The 20,000-nt window shown below is 40.9% G+C and overlaps 1 protein-coding gene and 1 long non-coding RNA gene across 2 annotated transcripts in view; both read right to left on the reverse strand.

The window, feature by feature from the left end:
* LOC138974666 (uncharacterized) overlaps positions 1–20,000 on the reverse strand; it is a 38,834-nt gene that overhangs the window by 16,390 nt on the left and 2,444 nt on the right. Inside the window, exons 2-3 of the mRNA XM_070347386.1 lie at positions 18,951–19,179; positions 13,352–13,455 (exon numbers count right to left, since the gene is read on the reverse strand). Of these exons, the coding sequence (XP_070203487.1) occupies positions 13,352–13,455; positions 18,951–19,179 (333 nt within the window). The remainder of the gene's footprint in view (positions 1–13,351; positions 13,456–18,950; positions 19,180–20,000) is intronic.
* Positions 3,117–10,879, reverse strand: LOC138973572 (uncharacterized). Its single transcript, XR_011458067.1, has 6 exons — positions 10,408–10,879; positions 9,830–9,920; positions 9,260–9,354; positions 8,536–8,598; positions 8,104–8,197; positions 3,117–4,867 (listed from the first exon to the last, which is right to left on the reverse strand). It is a non-coding gene; the product is annotated as an uncharacterized lncRNA (long non-coding RNA).

A 20,000-nucleotide genomic window follows, 5' to 3' on the forward strand; every position in this document is an offset into this window, starting at 1 on the left:
TGTATAATAATGCGTTCGAAAAAAACAACGTGGAATCGATTCTGAATCGAGTCGAGTAAGCCAAATGGGGGCCAAACCGGTTTCCCCGTTCCGCCGACCTGAAACGCAAAAGAATTGTGCGCTTCAACTAAATGGATTTCTATACGACTTCATTACTTTCTTGCAACTTATGAACCTTTACTTAACGCTTTTAAACGGTCTGAAAGTAGTGTTACCGCGTACTTATAGATGCACTCATTCGTTTTATTTTTTCAGCGACGGTCACTTAGTTTAAGGTTGCAAAAAGGCCATGTCTCGCTGAAAACACTGTTTCACACTCCACAGATCGCAAAAGTGCCGCTAGTAGTCTACACTTTGTGTTTGATGGTAGAATGGGATATACAGATTACAACACTCGTGGTTTTTTATATGGCTTGTATTTCAGTCAAGACCCAGCGGGAATATCAATCGAGAGCCACTCGCCAAAGGCTCGTGTCTCCCGATGATATTCATCCGCTGGGTCTTGACTGAAATACAAGCCATATAAAAAACCACTCGTGTTGTAACCTATACATATAAAACTCCCCCCACCTCTTCCATTACCTCTAGTGTGCTCCCTGCTTTCAAAATTCCTTGTTGGAATGTAGGCGGTGGAGACACACACAGAGTAAAGGATGATCTCCCTTGCTCATGACGTAATTTCTATGCATTCTCGCTCTTGACGTCATTCTATATTTAACTTTTCTTTAAAAGTACAAGCGATCGAGTGCACATTTTGGCATTTTTAGCAGCGCTCTCATTATAAATTTGTATATATATATATATATATATATATATATATATATATATATATATATATATATATATATATATATATATATATCCCATGACCTCCCTTCTTTGTCTCTGTTACTTCAGTATGGGTATATATGTTGTATTTTTATAGCTCAATAAATACATCATGGACTCCAAAAAATATATGATAGTGCAGATTCCGATTTGGGCAAAGGACTACTTTCCTCCCGACCTTTGACCTCGCGCCGAACAATGTGACACATTTGTATGAAGTTCTAAAATCGTATTGCACGGCTCAGAAAACCATATCAGTTGCACGCAAAAATGAATCTCAGAACTGATCTGATGTATGAGATGCAATAAGCAAAAGTTTCTTTCATTATGAAAGCAATGCAGGTCGAAAAAAACGAACATTCAACTTACAAGATAACCAGATGCTAGCGAACCAAAACAAAAACACGAGTACCCTCCCCTTGCATCGTTAGCAGACGACTTTTGAGAATCTGTCGGTAGTGTGTTTTGGTGTGCGCCTTCAGCTATCAAACATCGGCTGTTTCACGTGTTTTGCGAGCAAGTCTACTCTTTTGCCTGGCTCTGCAGTAAGTCCACATATTTTTCCGTAATCCAGTCATATTCCTTCAAAATGCAATCAATCGGCGGTGACAGACGTGTCGGTCGCGTTTTCCTCTCACCCATACCAGTTTAAGTTCATCCATGCAAACACACTCGCAAAACAGTTTATCACGTAGATACATTTCAAATAGGGAGCAAATGGTTAAATCTAAACCTACATATTTGTTCCCTAAGATTTGCTTCTCTGTCAATAAGCCTAATTACACACGTTCGAGAAAAACAACGTGGAATCAATTCTGAATCGAGTAAGCCAAATGGGTCCCAAACCCGTTTCGCCCGTTCTGCCGACCTGAAACGCAAAACAAAAGAATTGTGCGCTTCAACTAAATTAATTTCTATTCGACTTCATCACTTTCTTGCAACTTATGAACCTTTACTTAAAGCTTTTAAATGGTCTGAAAGTAGTGTTACCGCGTACTTATCGATGCACTCATTCGTTTTATTTTTTCAGCGACGGTCACTTTTAACTTTTAAGGTTGCAAAAGGGCTAAGTCTCGCAGGCAACAGTTTTACCCTGCACAGATCGCAACAGTGCCGCTAGTAGTCTACACTTTGTGTTTGATGGTAGAATGGGATATACAGATTACAACACTCGTGGTTTTTTATATGGCTTGTATTTCAGTCAAGACCCAGCGGGAATATCAATCGAGAGCCACTCGCCAGAGGCTCGTGTCTCCCGATGATATTCATCCGCTGGGTCTTGACTGAAATACAAGCCATATAAAAAACCACTCGTGTTGTAACCTATATATATATATACTAGAATGAATACCCGCTTCGCCGGGTAGCCGGCTTCGCCGGGAAGAAGTACTTAGAGCCGTACGCCGGCTTCGCCGGGTCCGAACAATGGACCCGCCAAGCTTAGGTCCCTCCCAGATTCGTGGAATGGGAACAGCACGAAAATGATTCAGTGGCCATAATGCCATTCCTGACCATATCGAGTCCCATCCTTGTCGACGAATGTAACCGTGTTAATCACCTTTGGAGGCGAACTCCACTCAAACAGGACTGAGCAAGTTATGGCTTCTCAAAGGAAGGCCAGTACATAAACTTACACAAAAGCCGCCAGACCACATCACAAACAGAACTGAACAATGCACAGGTGTTGCTCACATAGACACACACACACACACACACACACACAAAAACACAGAGAAGCCGTATCTATAGAGAGATAGATGACAGTGTATTTTTCGCGTGGCTATAAATTGATTCGACCTTTGCACTTTTACAGTGAGGATAATTTACGGGTCCAATGTACGATCTGGACACTGCGTTGACCTTCTAAAAATAGTAACAGTAACAGAACGCCGGGAATATCCGAAGACGCTCCACTCACACTATAGTGCACCATTACGAAGGAAGGGAGGTAAACGCTGAAAACCTGGAGAATATGAGAAGATAAGGAAGAGTTACTTATAATGGTGAAATGAACACAAAAACCAAAATCGATTCAGCGCTGCGCGCTGAGAGCACGTGTTGAAATATCTCATCGATGATATTGTGTCCGGGGTGTAGCTGAATACGGTGTCCAAATTTGAAAAAGATCCACCGAGAACTTTGGCTTTGGTGTGTCGGTATGGGGGCCCGGGTAGCTGAGGTGGAACCAAAATAGCTGAGGTGGAACCCAAATCGGTTCAGCGCTGCGCGCTGAGAGCACGTGTTGAAATATCTCATCGATGAGGTTGTGTCCGGGGTCTCTCTAAAGGCTGTTCTTAACCAGACGAACCATTGGTTCGCCGAACTAAGGTTCGCGAACCATGGTTTGTGTCTTAACTGGGTGAACTTGTTCGGCAAACTCAAGGACTAGTTCGTCCAGTTAAGACACGAAACCTGGATCGCCGACAAACGAGGGGAGCTCACTCCGAGTCGACAATAAAAGCAAGTAAGTTATTCCCCTTCCAAAAATGGCTGCCTCCAAGACGAAATCACCGATTGAGTGGTAACTCCGTGCTGGTTGTCGATTTGGGTCTCTCCTTCCGACTTGATCATGGTGCACGAAGCCTGGTAATCTTGAACTTTAGTGTGTTAAATTCATAGCTCAGAATCGAGTGGCATACTTTACTTATTTTAGATCCAAGTACCTGTAATCAAGCCCAAGAACATTTATCATGAAATTAATTGACGGATTAAGCTCCAAACCTAAGCATAATTAATTAATTTGGTTGTTTGATCGGCGAAAATGGCGTAGGTTGTCAACCAAGGGACTTCAATTACACGACAAAGTTGCCTCCCCTGTCCGCTGACACGGATAATTCCTTCTTTGACGCATGTAAACAAAATGCATTCGTACCAGAGTACGCTATGATTCGTACAGTTCATCGGAGTTCATTCCGTGACTTTAAAGGGATCTAAAAGACTTGTTATGATTACAAGTGCAGGTTCTCCAAATTTGGAGGCTTCAATGCCTCTGAATTATGAGCTATGAATTTAACACATTAAAGTTCAAGATTACCCGAAGCCTTCCATGTCATTTACCCTCCTGGGTTAAAGGTTATAAATTGATTCGAGAAAATAACATGACTGGTATGGACTGATCATTGTGTCTACCGTGGAGCCATCGGGGTTCTATGGGAAATGCTACACACAAAAACTTGCCTGTGAAAAGGGAAAGACGGTGACCAAAAATAAATGATGATAGCGATATTTCTAATTGTGGATCAGCAGAGTCGAGAAGCATACATGATGTTTACCAAAGTGTGTGTGCGTGTCTGTCTGTCCACGTGTGTGTTTGAGCTCTTTTCGGTACAGAATATGAGTTTGGGGATTGAGTGAAGAGGGAGACCTAAAAAAAAAACTACTCGGTATTTTGGTTCTTTTTATCACAATTCAGTCTGTTTTAATTTTCAAGTTATATCAGAAATTTTCTATTTGCACTGATACACTGGAATCCCTTGTGGATGTATTGCTTTAAGGGTCTACAAATAGTACTACTGAACCAAAATCATCCTGTTTCTTTACGTTTTGAGCAATTCAATTGTCTTGTTTTTTTGTTTTTTAAAAATTTGATTCCTCTTCATTCTTCTCAAAAAAAAGCTTTCATTGCGATAAACAAAACATTACTGGATAGACATTTTCTTGGAGAACGTCTGTATTAGCAAGCATTTAAAGTAGGAGGACGATATGGAACGTACGATAAAAGGATGTGCTTTAGCTTTCTGTCTCATCATTTATAAATGTTGCCCTTCAATCACACACACACACACACACACACACACTTTTGATCCAGCTCCAACCATATTTCATAAGGCTTTATTCAGGGTTGTCTCTTGTTCTTAAACATCCGATTTCTAAGCACACGTCTGTGCTGAGAATATGAACATGAACCGATATGAACATCAATGTCAGCCGCCTTTTTATTATGAAATAATGTTATGTTCATTTGTGTTCCAAACACTTCCGAAGAATACTTGTTGGTGTGTCTTCAGTTGCCCTGACATCATCACAACTCGACCCTGTCCTGCAAAAATACAAATATGTACAGGGTGACACCCAAACATTCAACCCAAACAAATGCTTATTTCTTTTACATCTGTTGACCGAATTAGTTATCTTTCTTTTTTTCTTTTTTTTTTTTGTGGTCCCTGTCCTGTCCTGTCTTGTCTTGTCATGCCTTGTCTTGTCATCCCTCTATTGGCCTACTGGCAACCTTTTCCTAACTTGTCTTGTCTTGCCATGTCTTGTCTTGTCTTGTAATTTTTATTGTATATACATTTAGCATACATTTGGGTAAAGGTTTGCGAACAGGTAAGGGGTGTAAGAGAGAGAGAGAGAGACAGAGACAGAGAGAGAGATGGTGGTGGTCTATGTTACATTACACAGGTCAACACAGTTGCAAGTTCATAGGTTAAAGGCTGCCCTTTTCGTAGCGTTCATTAATTAATTCCTATTGTTTACATGTGCCAATAATGTTATAAAACTGTACCTAAGGGGATATAATAACGATTGGCTGTAGCTTTCAAAAACAGAAAAAATTATTTCAGTATTGCAAAGTGGTGTTGATAGTGTCGAATGTAAACAGAACAGTCTCAAAGTGAAAGTGGATGTTTTCCGGAAATTGCGAAGTTAACAAGAATACAGAAAAGCGCGCTTTCCTGCTTAGCACAATCCGCTACCGCGCTAATCTGGCGTGTCAATATCACTACGTTTTGCACGTGGAAGGTGAGCGATTTCCTTCACGCGGGGATTGACGAAGCTGTACTGTCTGTGTTGACGGTCTAAAAATAGCCCAAGCCCTGGAGAACTGTTTCTAAAGATAGCAATAAACTTTATTAAGAATTGATTATTTCTTGTAATTGGTAAGGACTTCAAAACTAAAACTTTGCAGGAAGCTTAATTTATACATCCCCGCAACGATGGGAAAAGCCCTGGAAGTAAGTAAACTAATTAAATAGGACTTTGTCAGCCTTTAAATGAGGGGTTATTGTGTATAGTGAGGAAATAATTTTCTGATGTATTTTTAATTCATTATTGGTGTTTTATGCAAAACGTACGGTCAATATTGAAAGTTTAAAAAAGGTACTGCCCTCACATTAATACGAAGGCAGGATCACAGCTGGAAAAGACAAGGTACGGCAATTTCGACCCGGAGGTCTCTTTCAGGGCGCACAGAGGATGAGACAACACAGGAGAAAAAAACAAACCCACAGCTAATAGCACACGGAAGGAACGATTACAGCAGTTATAATTAAATTACTTTGTGGGTCAGGGTTTTTTAGGAGTACAGGGGAAACCCCTTTTAAGACCTTAAAAAATGTGAGAAAATCAAGTCTTAAAATGGAAGGGGTCTAAAAATGGGGGTAATTTACAGGTTATGAACAGAACATCTTCTTCTTCTTCAGCGTTCCAGAAATTCTGGTGACGTGTGAGCTCGTTTGCCCATTTGGGTTCCCCACACTATACTCTGAGAGCATAGTCAGCTTCACTCCGCTTTCGTTGAGTAGGCATGCTGGGTATTTTCGTGTTTCCATAACCCACCGAACTCCGACATGGTTTACAGGATCTTTTCCGTGCGCACTTGGTCTTGTGCTTGCGTGTACACACGAAGGGGATTAAGTCACTAAGCAGGTCTGCACATAAGTTGACCTGGGAGATCGGAAAAATCTCCACTCTTAACCCACCAGGCGGCAGCGACCGGGATTCGAACTCACGACCTCCCGATTAGGAGGCTGACGTCTTACCACTGCGCGCCACTTCACCCGTCACAGAACATCTAAAGAAGCAAGATCTTAAAAAGGAGGAAGTCTGAAATGAATGGGTCTGAAAGGGGGGTTCCACTGTGGAAAAGTACCTGTCAGTTTACCTGTATGTATTAGGACCGGGTGGCCGAGTGGTAACGCACTTGCGCTCGGAAGCGAGAGGTTGCGAGTTCGACCCTGGGTCAGGGCGTTAGCAATTTTCTCCCCCCTTTCCTAACCTAGGTGGTGGGTTCAAGTGCTAGTCTTTCGGATGAGACGAAAAACCGAGGTCCCTTCCGTGTACACTACATTGGGGTGTGCACGTTAAAGATCCCACGATTGACAAAAGGGTCTTTCCTGGCAAAATTGTATAGGCATAGATAAAAATGTCCACCAAAATACCCGTGTGACTTGGAATAATAGGCCGTGAAAAGTAGGATATGCGCCGAAATGGCTGCGATCTGCTGGCCGATGTGAATGCGTGATGTATTGTGTAAAAAAATTCCATCTCACACGGCATAAACAAATCCCTGCGCCTTGAATATGTGCGCGATATAAATTGCATGAAAATAAAAAAAATTAAAAAAATAAAAATCCCGCCGCTTAGAACTGTACCCACGGAATACGCGCAATATAAGCCTCATATTGATTGATTGAATAAGACCACCCCTGACATGCGGCACATACCAACTATCTACAAGTGCTTTGTGTGAACAGTAAAAAAAATTGTTTTCCTTTTTGCGAATTCATTTCATTAAACACAACAACAAAATTCATCAAATTCCAGCTGAGCAGAACGGCTTTCACAATTATCACTGGGCCTTTAAAGGCATGTTCCTCACCATATTACCCAGCATATCAGACACCACATGTTTGACTAGGTTTTTACATGGGAACAACAAGACTATACAGGATGGTAAAAAAACCTCCCTATTTTCTTTTTAATCACATTTTTGACTGCGAAAAAAAAAGAGATCAAAAAGGAAATATGGCGCTTTTTTTTAGACACCCCTTTTTACGTCCAGCTTCTTTTGGTGGAGATTCAAGTTACAGACACATGTGAAATTCATTAAGCAAAAAGGTTCCCACTATGCACTGCCACAGAACACAACCAGGTTATTAATGTGCGGTACAGTGTATAATTATGTTTAAGTAAAAGGATGCCCTTCTTTTGTTTAATTGGAGCATCTATGATGTCTGACATTTTGGTTCTAACGGTAAGGAACGTATGTTTAGGCTCTAATAAGGACAGTTTGTCTTGTCAAAAGCCTCATGCATATTCCTTCCTCCCCATGCAAGACTTTCTTTTATTTGAATATCTGCCTTTATAGTACAAAAATCAAATAAAAAGGTCGCACTCTGCGCATAGCGACAAAAATCGCAATTTTACCAAGAAAACCTCACACTCTTTATGTGGAGAAAGACCCTGACTGTTGCAGTATGTTATGCATTTGAAAACATCTGAAATTGTGTACTTGAATTCTACAGTTTGATCAGTTCTGTGTGTTTAAAAAGTTACCTTGATCATTCTGACATGCTCTTGCTCAAATCACATCCCAGACAATATTGTAGACTCCATTGATAGACGCTGTGGTGCATGGGAGAACTGCATTCTGAGGAAACGAAAAAAATATACACTGAGGAAGAACAGTCACAACAACATTTGCAGCAGCAACAGGCTATATAATTTTATTCAAAGAACACTTAAATAAGGTAAAATGAAAATCAGTGTTGTGTCAGTAAATTTGATTTGGGGGAGATGGAAGGATTGGGGTGGGGGTTTAGAGGCGGGGATAGAAGGATAGCTGGGAACCGGGGAAGGTGGGGTGGCTAACACAGTTTGATCATGTAATGACTGGTACAATGTTTAATATCTAAAAAGGCAGCAACTCTGTAATGCATTATGTGAACCAACTTCTCCATAAACTAAATAAAGATCAGTAAAAGTTACCTCTTTCATTCTGGAATCTTTTTGGTCCCATCACAGCTCAGACGCAGACTCAATGGACAGATACTGTAATGATGAAAATAACACCAGCAATTTAAGGGAGAACAAGAATTATGCAGAGAGGAAAAACAGTAATGAGTAAGAACAACAGCAGCAGCAGCAGCAGACTCAATACTCTTACTCTACATAACACTCTCACTGAATGACTGATTCAGTAACTAAATCCCAGTGAAGTGCAAGTGATCAAAATTACTTATGTAAAAACAGAGAAATAGAGAGAGAGAGAGAGAGAGAGAGAGAGAGAGAGAGACAGAGAGAGACAGAGAGAGACAGAGAGAGACAGAGAGAGAGACAGACAGACAGACAGGCAGAGACAATGCGAATGTGTGTGTGTGTGTGTGTGTGTGTGTGTGTGTGTGTGTGTGTGTGTGTGTGTGTACATGGGAAATGCAGTGCCATTGAAAACAAACACTTGCTTCATTTAAATATCAACAGTTATACAACATAAGAGGCACTAGAAAAGTTGTACATGAAAATAAATGTTGCTCTTGCTGATGGAAAAAGAGCAGGGGGAGAGGGTCGATGTTGCTTGCACTTGCAGATAATTATGCACTAACATCCAGCTGTTTTTCTGGGTGTACTGTAACCCTGTAATGTTTAAGCAGAAATGTTTGTGGATCACGTTATGCTTCTGCTTTTAGATCAGTTTGAGTATTTGCAATATTACCTGGATCATTGCGGCATCCTCTTGATCACATCACATTTGAGACTTTGACCTATATAGACTCCATGGGCAGACGCTGAAGTTATTACAAGGGCATTCTGAAAAATGACAATACAAATGCAGAGATGTAGAACTTTACATTACACTTACAGAAGCAACAACCAGAGAGCTGATTTATACAGGTAGAGAGAGAGAGAAAGAGAAGAAGAAGTAAAAGAAAAAAGAGAGCATAGAAAGAGAGAGGGGGTGGGGGATGGGGCAAAGGGAGTGTGTAATGTGACGTGAGGAAGGGGAAGAGCAATGGAAAATGAAACTCTCAGTACTTTTAATTTATATTAACAGTTATGGAACTATTTGAGCACTCCCCATAACCACAAACAAGGTACAGACGGCAACATATGTTGCACGGAAGGGTGGGAGTAGTTGGACTGGAGAGTGTTGTTATGGGTTTAGGGTGGAGCTGGGGCAGAGTGTGTATGTAACTTGATAATAATAAGCATGATCAGTTAGTGCTAACAACTATCTTGATCTTCACAGACATAAATTGCACAATGATTTCACCACCATATGTACCTTTATTTTTGCCCTTGAGTTAGGTGGAAGACAATGTTGAGTGGTGAACGCAAGTTGATCACTGGGTCATCCTGCGGTCCGGGCCATTGATCTGCACATTGCACCAGCACAAACAAACACAATGTTATGATCTCAATCAGCCTGCATGGTCAATCATGAATCTAAGAACACAAACACTGTCCAGATCTAATTGAAAACGAGATCATCATTACTTGGGAAATTCAATGAAAATCTAGCAGTCAACGAAGCAGATAGATCTGTCCTTGCGATTGTTGTTGCAAGCAGATAAATGTGTGAACTTCCTTATCTCAACGTTATCATTCAACATATTGATATTTTGCCTGATGGATGTTGTGCCGATGAGATAAACAAACAATCAAAATCAAAGTCATAAACTTTTGAAGAAAAAAATTAAACAAATTGAGCAGAAAGAATCTAGCTTACAGCTGTGCTGATTTCGACAAAATCAATGCGTTTACATGCCGAAGTCATTCCTGCTTTTATTAATATCATACTAGATGATCCTAATGCACAACAATACGAAAACGAGCTCAGCGAAATGAGTAACACTGCCTCACCTGCACTAACACAATGCTGCAGAAGCGAAGGTCGTCTACGACTGGAAATTTCGAAGTCGAACAGCGGCGTTTTTTCACTCTCAGCGGTTGTCTTGCTCGGAAAAGTGAAAAGCTTAACTTGAAATCGAACGGAAGTCACCATTCTACCTTTTCGTTCAAGCGTTGTTTTTATAAAATCTCAGAAAATGTAATTTTGACTTGGGTGATTTCGTCCGCCATTGAGATTCAGTTTTTCAATAATTTGTCTTCCTCCTTGGCAGAAGAGTCAAAGGTTCGGCCCGATCTTCAAGGTTCCCAAGACATGACTTGCAAACCCCGAACCTAGTTCGCCGAACCTCCCAAACCTAGTTCGAAAACTCAGGTTCGTCTGGTTAAGAACCAAGACAAGTTCGCCGAACCAGTCTTGAGGTTCGCCGAACCCCACGAACCTAGTTCGCGAACCAAAGGTTCGTCTGGTTAAGAACAGCCTTAAATAAGCCCACCAAATTTGAAGCAGATCCATCGAGAACTTTGGCCGTGCATGGCGAATACACAAATACACAAACACACAGATACACAGACACACAGACACAAGTCGTATATATATATAGATATATATATATATATACTAGAATGAATACCCGCTTCGCCGGGTAGCCGGCTTCGCCGGGAAGAAGTACTTAGAGCCGTACGCCGGCTTCGCCGGGTCCGAACAATGGACCCGCCAAGCTCGCCAAGCTCGCCAAGCTTAGGTCCCTCCCAGATTCGTGGAATGGGAACAGCACGAAAATGATTCAGTGGCCATAATGCCATTCCTGACCATATCGAGTCCCATCCTTGTCGACGAATGTAACCGTGTTAATCACCTTTGGAGGCGAACTCCACTCAAACAGGACTGAGCAAGTTAGAGCTTCTCAAAGGAAGGCCAGTACATAAAATTACACAAAAGCCGCCAGACCACATCACAAACAGAACTGAACAATGCACAGGTGTTGCTCACATAGAGACACACACACACACACACACACACACACACACAAAAACACAGAGAAGCCGTATCTATAGAGAGATAGATGACAGTGTATTTTTCGCGTGGCTATAAATTGATTCGACCTTTGCACTTTTACAGTGAGGATAATTTACGGGTCCAATTTACGTTCTGGACACTGCGTTGACCTTCTAACAAGAAGAGCAAACGCTCGATCGAGTCACTTTCGCAGTTCTGAATATTATATGAGGCATCAGATGGACAGGAAGAAATTGCTATTCACAACACAATGCATACCTGAAGAATGAGATTGCATGGATCGAGCAACAAAATATTTACCTTGGCATTAAAAATACTCTCATTAATCTCACATAAACAAACCCCATCAATAACTTAATTCACATAAACTAGCATCATTAATTTTTTTTCGAAGCAATCATATTAACAGTAGACACACTAACATTTGTTACTCTTAGAGCTGTGTCACTTTTATAGTTTACGAGAAAAGCCCAACGTTAAGTTGTGTGTTGACGAACAGGAAAGGCTAGTTATCTCCCCTGTGTTTCCGATAACGTTTGTAAAAAGCTACAGATGTAAATAATTTGATGTAAAGAATAATCCTATAAAGTTTGAATCAAATCCGATGAATAGTTTCAGAGATATGATATTTCAATTTTTTTCCTTCAAGACATACCTGTGACCTTGAAAAAGGTCAAAGGTCACCAAAGCAGACGTCAAAGTGTAGAGGTCACTGGGAGTCACGTTCACATAAAATTTGAGCCCGGTCACTTTTATAGTTTCCGAGAAAAGCCCAACGTTAAGTTGTGTGTTGCCGAACAGAAAAGGCTAGTTATCTCCCTTGTTTTTCTGATAACGTTCGTAAAAGGCTACAGATGTAAATACTTTGATGTAAAGAATAATCCTACAAAGTTTCAATCACATCCGATGAACTTTGTCAAAGATATAAAATGTCTAATTTTTCCTTTGACGCTGACCTGTGACCTTGAAAAAGGTCAAAGGTCAACGAAACCATCGTTAAAGTGTAGAGGTCATTGGAGGTCACGACTAAACAAAATATGAGCCCGATCGCTTTGATAGTTTCCGAGAAAAGTCCAACGTTAAGGTGGTGTCTACGGACGGCCGGCCGGACGGCCGGCCGGCCGGACGGCCGGCCGGACAGACTAACACTGACCGATTACATAGAGTCACTTTTTCTCAAGTGACTCAAAAATAGTAACAGTAACAGAACGCCGGGAATATCCGAAGACGCTCCACTCACACTATAGTGCACCATTACGAAGGAAGGGAGGTAAACGCTGAAAACCTGGAGAAGATGAGAAGATAAGGAAGAGTTACTTATAATGGTGAAATGAACACAAAAACCAAAATCATTTCAGCGCTGCGCGCTGAGAGCACGTGTTGAAATATCTCATCGATGATATTGTGTCCGGGGTGTAGCTGAATACGGTGTCCAAATTTGAAAAAGATCCACCGAGAACTTTGGCGTTGTGATGTGGTGTAGCGGCTATGGTGTGTCGGTATGGGGGCCCGGGTAGCTGAGGTGGAACCAAAATAGCTGAGGTGGAACCCAAATCGGTTCAGCGCTGCGCGCTGAGAGCACGTGTTGAAATATCTCATCGATGAGGTTGTGTCCGGGGTCTCTCTGAATAAGCCCACCAAATTTGAAGCAGATCCATCGAGAACTTTGGCCGTGCATGGCGAATACACAAACACACAGACAGACACAAGTCGTATATATATATAGATATGCACGCACGCACGCACGCACGCACGCACGCACGCACGCACGCACGCATAAAACAATTTGAATGTGAAGGTTAAACACTACTTTTTGTGAAAGGCAAGTTGACTGCCTACTTCAGCTTACTTACACATTTAAAAAAAACTTTAAAAAAACTAACAAACAACAACGGACAAAGACGAGAAATATTGAGATCGTCAGGGAGAAAAACTTACCGCAAATATTGACCTGCTGCATTAGGTTTAAGCTCCTTGTCTCCTTACAGATGAGGGAATCGGAACACATGTGGAAAGTTATACCTGTGAAAGTCTGCGTAGCGCTGGAAAAAAACGAATCACCGTTAGGAAACGCCCTCACAAATCATAATGTATGCATCAATTTTCATGAAAATCCGCTGGATAGTTTCTGAAAAATACTTGTCACACTGCGCCCTCGTTAAAACATTCAGTCTGTTATAAAAAAAAATATTAACAAGAAGGGCAAAGCCCACACGACTCACTTGCTGAACAGACCTTGATCTTTCTTTCAGAATAATTTTACAATAAAACAGAAAAACAATAAATATTCAGTAAAGAAAATAAATACAGAAAACTAATGCCATTGTGAGTTGCACATTCAGTAATTGCATCCAAGTTATGGTGCATACTGTGTCAAAAGGTTCTCCATCCTAAACTGCTAATCGCTGGTCATTAGGGAAGCAAGGTCAACCAAACTGGTGTCCAAAGATAGGGCTTACTTTGCCCTGTGTAGCATACATGGCTAAGGTTGCCATTCTCAATAACTTCAGAAACAAGAAGGGCAAAGCCCATACGACTCACATGCTTGACCTTGACCTTTACATGACCTTGACTTTCAGGGTCAAGGTCAAATAACTAAACCTAGCAATGACATCATACACTAAGAACTGCTTTACACATTTTTCCTACCAAAATACATGTGACCTTGACCCAAGGTCAAGGTCATCCAAGGTCATGCAACACAAAGCTGTTAATTCAAGACATAGGAAGTACAATGGTGCTTATTGGCTCTTTCTACCATCAGATATGGTCACTTTTAGTGGTTCACTACCTTATTTTGGTCACATTTCATAAGGGTCAAAGTGACCTTGACCTTGATTATATGTGACCAAATGTGTCTCATGATGAAAGCATAACATGTGCCCCACATAATTTTTAAGTTTGAAACAATTATCTTCCATAGTTCAGGGTCAAGGTCACTTCAAAATATGTATACAATCCAACTTTGAAGAGCTCCTGTGACCTTGACCTTAAAGCAAGGTAAACCAAACTGGTATCAAAAGATGGGGCTTACTTTGCCCTATATATCATATATAGGTGAGGTATTGAATCTCAAAAACTTCAGAGAAAATGGGGAAAATGTGAAAAATAGCTGGTTTTTAGACAACATTTATGGCCCCTGCGACCTTGACCTTGAAGCAAGGTCAAGATGCTATGTATGTTTTTTGGGGCCTTGTCATCATACACCATCTTGCCAAATTTGGTACTGATAGACTGAATAGTGTCCAAGAAATATCCAACGTTAAAGTTTTCCGGACGGACGGACGGACGGACGGACGTCCGGACGGGGGGGACGGACGGACGGACGACTCGGGTGAGTACATAGAGTCACTTTTTCTCAAGTGACTCAAAAACTGTGAAAATGTGAAAAACAATCGTTTTTAAGACAACAATTATGGCCCCTGTGACCTTGACCTTGAAGTGAGGTCAAGTTGCCAAACATGTTTCTGAAGATCTTGTAACCATACACCATCAGGCCACAATTGGTGTTGATAGACTTAATAGTGTCCAAGAAATATACAATGTTAAAGGTTTCACAGACGGACGGGGGGGACGGACGCCCGGACGCCCGGAAGGACAGGCGGACGATGTCGGTGAGTATATAGACTCACTTTTGTAAGTATAATGTATTTCCCTCACACATATGTAGATTTGGAAGAGTTACCTTCCATAGTTCAAGGTCAAGGTCACTTCAAACTATGTATACAATCCAACTTTAAAGGACCCTTGCGACCTTGACCTTGAAGCAAGGTCAACCAAACTGGTGTCCAAAGATAGGGCTTACATTGCCCTGTATAGCATACATAGCTAAGGTTGCCATTCTCGATACCTTCAGAAAAAAATGCGAAAATGTGAAAAATGGTCGTTTTTAAGACAACAATTACGGCCCCTGTGACCTTGAACTTGAAGTGAGGTCAAGTTGCCGCACATGTTTTTTGAGATCTTGTAACCATACACCATCAGGCCACATCAGGTGTTGATAGACTTAATAGTGTCCAAGAAATATCCAACGTTAAAGTTTTCCGGACGGACGGACGGCGGGACGGACGGACGGACGACTCGGGTGAGTACATAGACTCACTTTTGCTTCGCATGTGAGTCAAAAAAATGAAACCAAAACAGACACATTCCGAGAATAACTCTGTCGGGCTTGTAAGGGTTGTCAACGAGTTAATACCCTTGATTTTAAAGGATTTTTTGTTGTTGTTGTTGTTTTTTGGCTCACGTAAGTGTAGCCTATGCGATCGTAACTTTGTCTGTCTGTGCGTGCGTGCGTGCGTGCGTCTGTGCGTGTGTATGTCTGTGGTAGAAACTCTAACATTTGAAGACGTCACATTCCATTGACGTCACATTATGACGTAAGAGGGTTAGACGTCACGCGAAGGAAGTACTGAAAGTCTCGGTCATTATTATTTTGAGCGCGCCGAGACTAGTTGGCAGTCGTGTCCTTGTAAGTAGGCTACATGCAGACAGACAGATCTAGATCTAGTGTCTCGCTTTCTTGCACAGTTTCACCTATGCTCTTTCTGTGTGTGTGTGTGTGTGTGTGTGTGTGTGTGACGGAGTGATTGAGTTTGTGTTACTGTTTGTCGATTTCTTACGTGAGCCTTGATGGCTTCGCCTCTTGTTTAACACGTTTTTAATTCTTTTTGGAACACAACTTCAACATCAGACAGCAACATCAAATAACATCAGACATACAAAACTATGCATCTTAAAAAAAAAAGATTTTTAAATAAAAAAAATAAAAAAATAAAAAAATAAAAAAAAAAAATTTAAAAAAAAAATTAAAAAAAATTAAAAATAAAATAAAAATAAGATTTTAAAGGAGTTAATCCACGGGCTAATCACCAGCGAGGGGTGTGTCTGAAACACGTGGACAAGGAGTAGAGCACGTGTGGATTAGTTCTCACTCTAAAAGCAAGAATAGTCACTTTTTTAAAACCCATACAAACCTGACAGAGTCATTTCCGAACATCGTCTATGTAGGGACCTAATACACCTTGATAATGAATAATCATGTGTAATATATACACTGAGCACAAAAAGTTAAGAATAATTTGTTCAGGGGTATAACCCAGATGTTATACAGCAGCGTTTTGGTCAGAAACATATGTGTATATATATATGAGTTGTTCTTCAGTACTGGTGACAGAAAGGGGGAAAAGTGGTCAAAATTCAAATCTCTAGTTTTGTTTTTGAAATATTGCTTTTCATAAAGCAGAAATACTGTAGTATATGTTGTACATAAGAAAAAATCACTGGTTCACATGGTTCCTACATAATCTAACTTTTAAAGCTGGTTCTTGTGTGTCTGTGTGTATGTTTGTATGATGACGATAGGACCCGAAACGGCTGCACGGACTGAGACAGGAATTGCAGAGAATGTTCTTTGCCACTCGAGTCGTGTCATAAGGTACTTTTGGAATAGCAAATTTGAAAGGATTCTTCAAAAAACGGCGGAAAACATTATATACCCTGTGAGCTATCGAGGATCCTCCCCGTCTGGGTACATGGTCTTGTTAAAAGACGTTTTCAAATGCGGTTAACGGAGAGATACACTCGAAGCACATTTAGCGAAGTTATGTTGCCAAATCATCAAAGATCAACATTTCACTACACGGATCGATGTGCACAGTCGAAATATATGTGACTTTCACACGACCGAAGACTACTTACTAGCAGACTAGCAGACGACAAGATCTAAATATTTAGATCAGTCAGAGCAATCCGTTGAAGAACAGTTACTCCGCTTATTCGTCTTCAGTTAAGCTTATTTCCCCTGCCATAAGTTTCCTTGCAGATCTGCAGTCGCGTAGTGAAATGAACTAGTGTCATCGGAAGATTCTTCTCAGTCAATGATCAAAGCTATGCTGACAAAAGTCACTTTCGGACAACACGACGATTGACTTAATTTATGAGCCCAAAGGTAACAATATCGACAAGAATGTACGCATTTGACATTAAATGAAACATTCATAGACAGTTTCCAACTCACCAGATCTGCCAAAGAGCCGTCATTCGTGAAAAAACGATGATTTTAATCAGACAGGTATCGGAAACAAGCCTTGGTCACCTGCGTTATTCCTTCCAAGGCGACGTGACGGCGCCACATTTGTTTGTTTATGGCTGTTTATCGCGAAACAACACAGTTGAAATTTGTGTGTAAAATACCACAAATTTGTGGTGAATCAGTTCGTCATCTGCGTTTCGATTGTAATTAAGTCAGATTGGAGTTACTTTGAATCGAAGGCGAGGGTAACCTGCGTTATTTGTGGGACATCGTGAACAAATTTGATTGCAATATTTTATACAGAAAGTAAATTTCAATGATTCTGGCTCAGACTTGTAGATCTGTTATGCAGTGTGTTGGTAGTGTATCTGCTTTTCTGCTATGAAGCTCATTTGGAGTGATACGCTGATCGAAGTGGGGTACCCTATGTGGGACATCAGCCGTATGCAGATTACGCCTCAGAACACTCTCGCATTTCACAAAGACAACAATAATTTGCAACATTTCAAGAACTGCATCAGTTTTATTAGATACTATTTCAACAACAACAGCACAAACACGACTATTATCAACAACACAGAACGGGAGGTGAGTCTTCAAAGACGCACCAAGTGTGCGTTCCCGTTTTTGGACGCCATTTTTGCTGGCATTTTCACAGTAAATCTTAATATTTCCATATCTATTGAATGATTTTGGTATTTTCTTTGATTGTGCCGATTCTCCTATCTCTCTGGCATGTACTGGGTGCTTTGTGACCAGTTTCTCCCCTAGACTGTATTGAAAAATGCGTCCGTGTGAGCTGACCCCCACTTGTGACCAGTAGCAAAGAACAACTCATATATATGAAGATCTATCTTTCCTCTGCTCAAAAATGTGTTTATTTGGATTTGAGCAGTATTTGGGTATGACGTCACAGGTCCTTGACCACGCCTACCCTCAAAAATGGCGTTGTTTGACGGCATGATTCACTTTGAACCGTCGAAACGGTGTCTTAAACTGAACGCTATTTAACATTTGTGACATCAGAAAGTTTGTTTGGTGTCGTACCCAAAAGGGCATACACATTTTGTTTATATTCGCAACGCAGTCAGGCTGATCTTGCGTGTGAAAGAGAGCGACCTCAATCTTGGAAAACGGCAAGAAATCCTGGTTTTTGATGGTGTTTTTGCTGGGTAGCTGCAGTTGATACGCAATAAATCTAAAACACACAAATTTGACAGAACAATGACAAAGACCCTCATTTGTATTCTTTCCAGTACTCAGAGCAAACAGAACCTTAAAATGGACGTTGTAACGGTCTTGTTTTGCTATTCATGAAATTGAAAAAATACTTTGACAAGGGAAACAACCGCTCTATGTTGTCCTTTGAATTGCAGCAAAATTATTGCCTCCCCTGGAGAACATTTTTCACACCAAGTTTCCAATGCATGTTGTGATTTTTATTGTAAATTTTAACTAATTTCTTCCGTCAGTAAAGAGGTTATTACAATATTTCAATCTCACCTGTACCACTTTCGTCCACCTGCAGCAAATTCCTCTTTGACGGAGATGGCACCAACAAGTTGACCCGTTTCCCTCGTACCATCAACACTGACGTGAACAGCAGACATTTCCAGCGACAGGCTTTGCGAAGAAATCCCTCTGACCATGCACTTTATCGGTAGAGTCATGTTTGCCGGAAAGAAGCTTTTGGCGGGGGGTGATTGCCATCTGTTCCAGATTACTACCACCTCTGGAAATTAATTCAGTTCAATTCAGTTCAATTCAGTTCAGACCAGTTGAATTCAATTAAATCCAATTCAGTTCAATTCAATTCAATTCAATGCAATGCAGTGCAGTGCAGTTCAGTGCAGTGCAGTGCAGTTCAGTTCAGTTCAGTTCAGTGCAATGCAGTGCAGTTCAGTTCAGTTCAGTTCAGTTCAGCTCAATTCAATTCAACTGTATAATCTGAATGCCGCAACTAACAGATTGTTTTCGTTTGGCTCGTGTACGAAATAACATCACACAAAAACACACACACAATTAGCACAGAATGTGTGTCAGTCTACAAGATTATGATCTCAAGATAAATGGTTGAAATAGGATAATAAAGTAGTACAGTCCAACCTGCCCATGCGACCACCTATTCAGAACGGCCATCTGTTCAAAAACGACCACCCCAAAGGATCCCCGAATGGCTGTTCTCTCTTTAATCACCCTTTCCATAGCGACCACCTGTTTATAAAGTCTGATTAAAGACCACTTTTGGTTGTCCCTTTTGGTGGTCGTTATAGACAAGTTCCACTGTGTTGTATTGTATTGTATTGTATTGTATTGTACTGTATTGTACTGTATTGTGTTGTTTTGTATTGTATTGTATTGTATTGTGAGGGCCCCAAAGAGTTTAAAATCGTGATCGTGATTGGCGTTTTTTGACCTTTCTGTGACCGTGATTGCCGAAATTTCCATTTCTGTGATCGTGATGGGACTTTGCCCGTGATCCGTGATGACCAAAAAAAATCAAGTCTCGTGATCGTGATCGTCATTTGTTTTCGTGATCGTGATGGGCATTAT

This window comes from Littorina saxatilis, linkage group LG8, assembly GCF_037325665.1.
Source record: "Littorina saxatilis isolate snail1 linkage group LG8, US_GU_Lsax_2.0, whole genome shotgun sequence".
Classification (NCBI taxonomy): Eukaryota; Metazoa; Mollusca; class Gastropoda; order Littorinimorpha; family Littorinidae; genus Littorina; species Littorina saxatilis.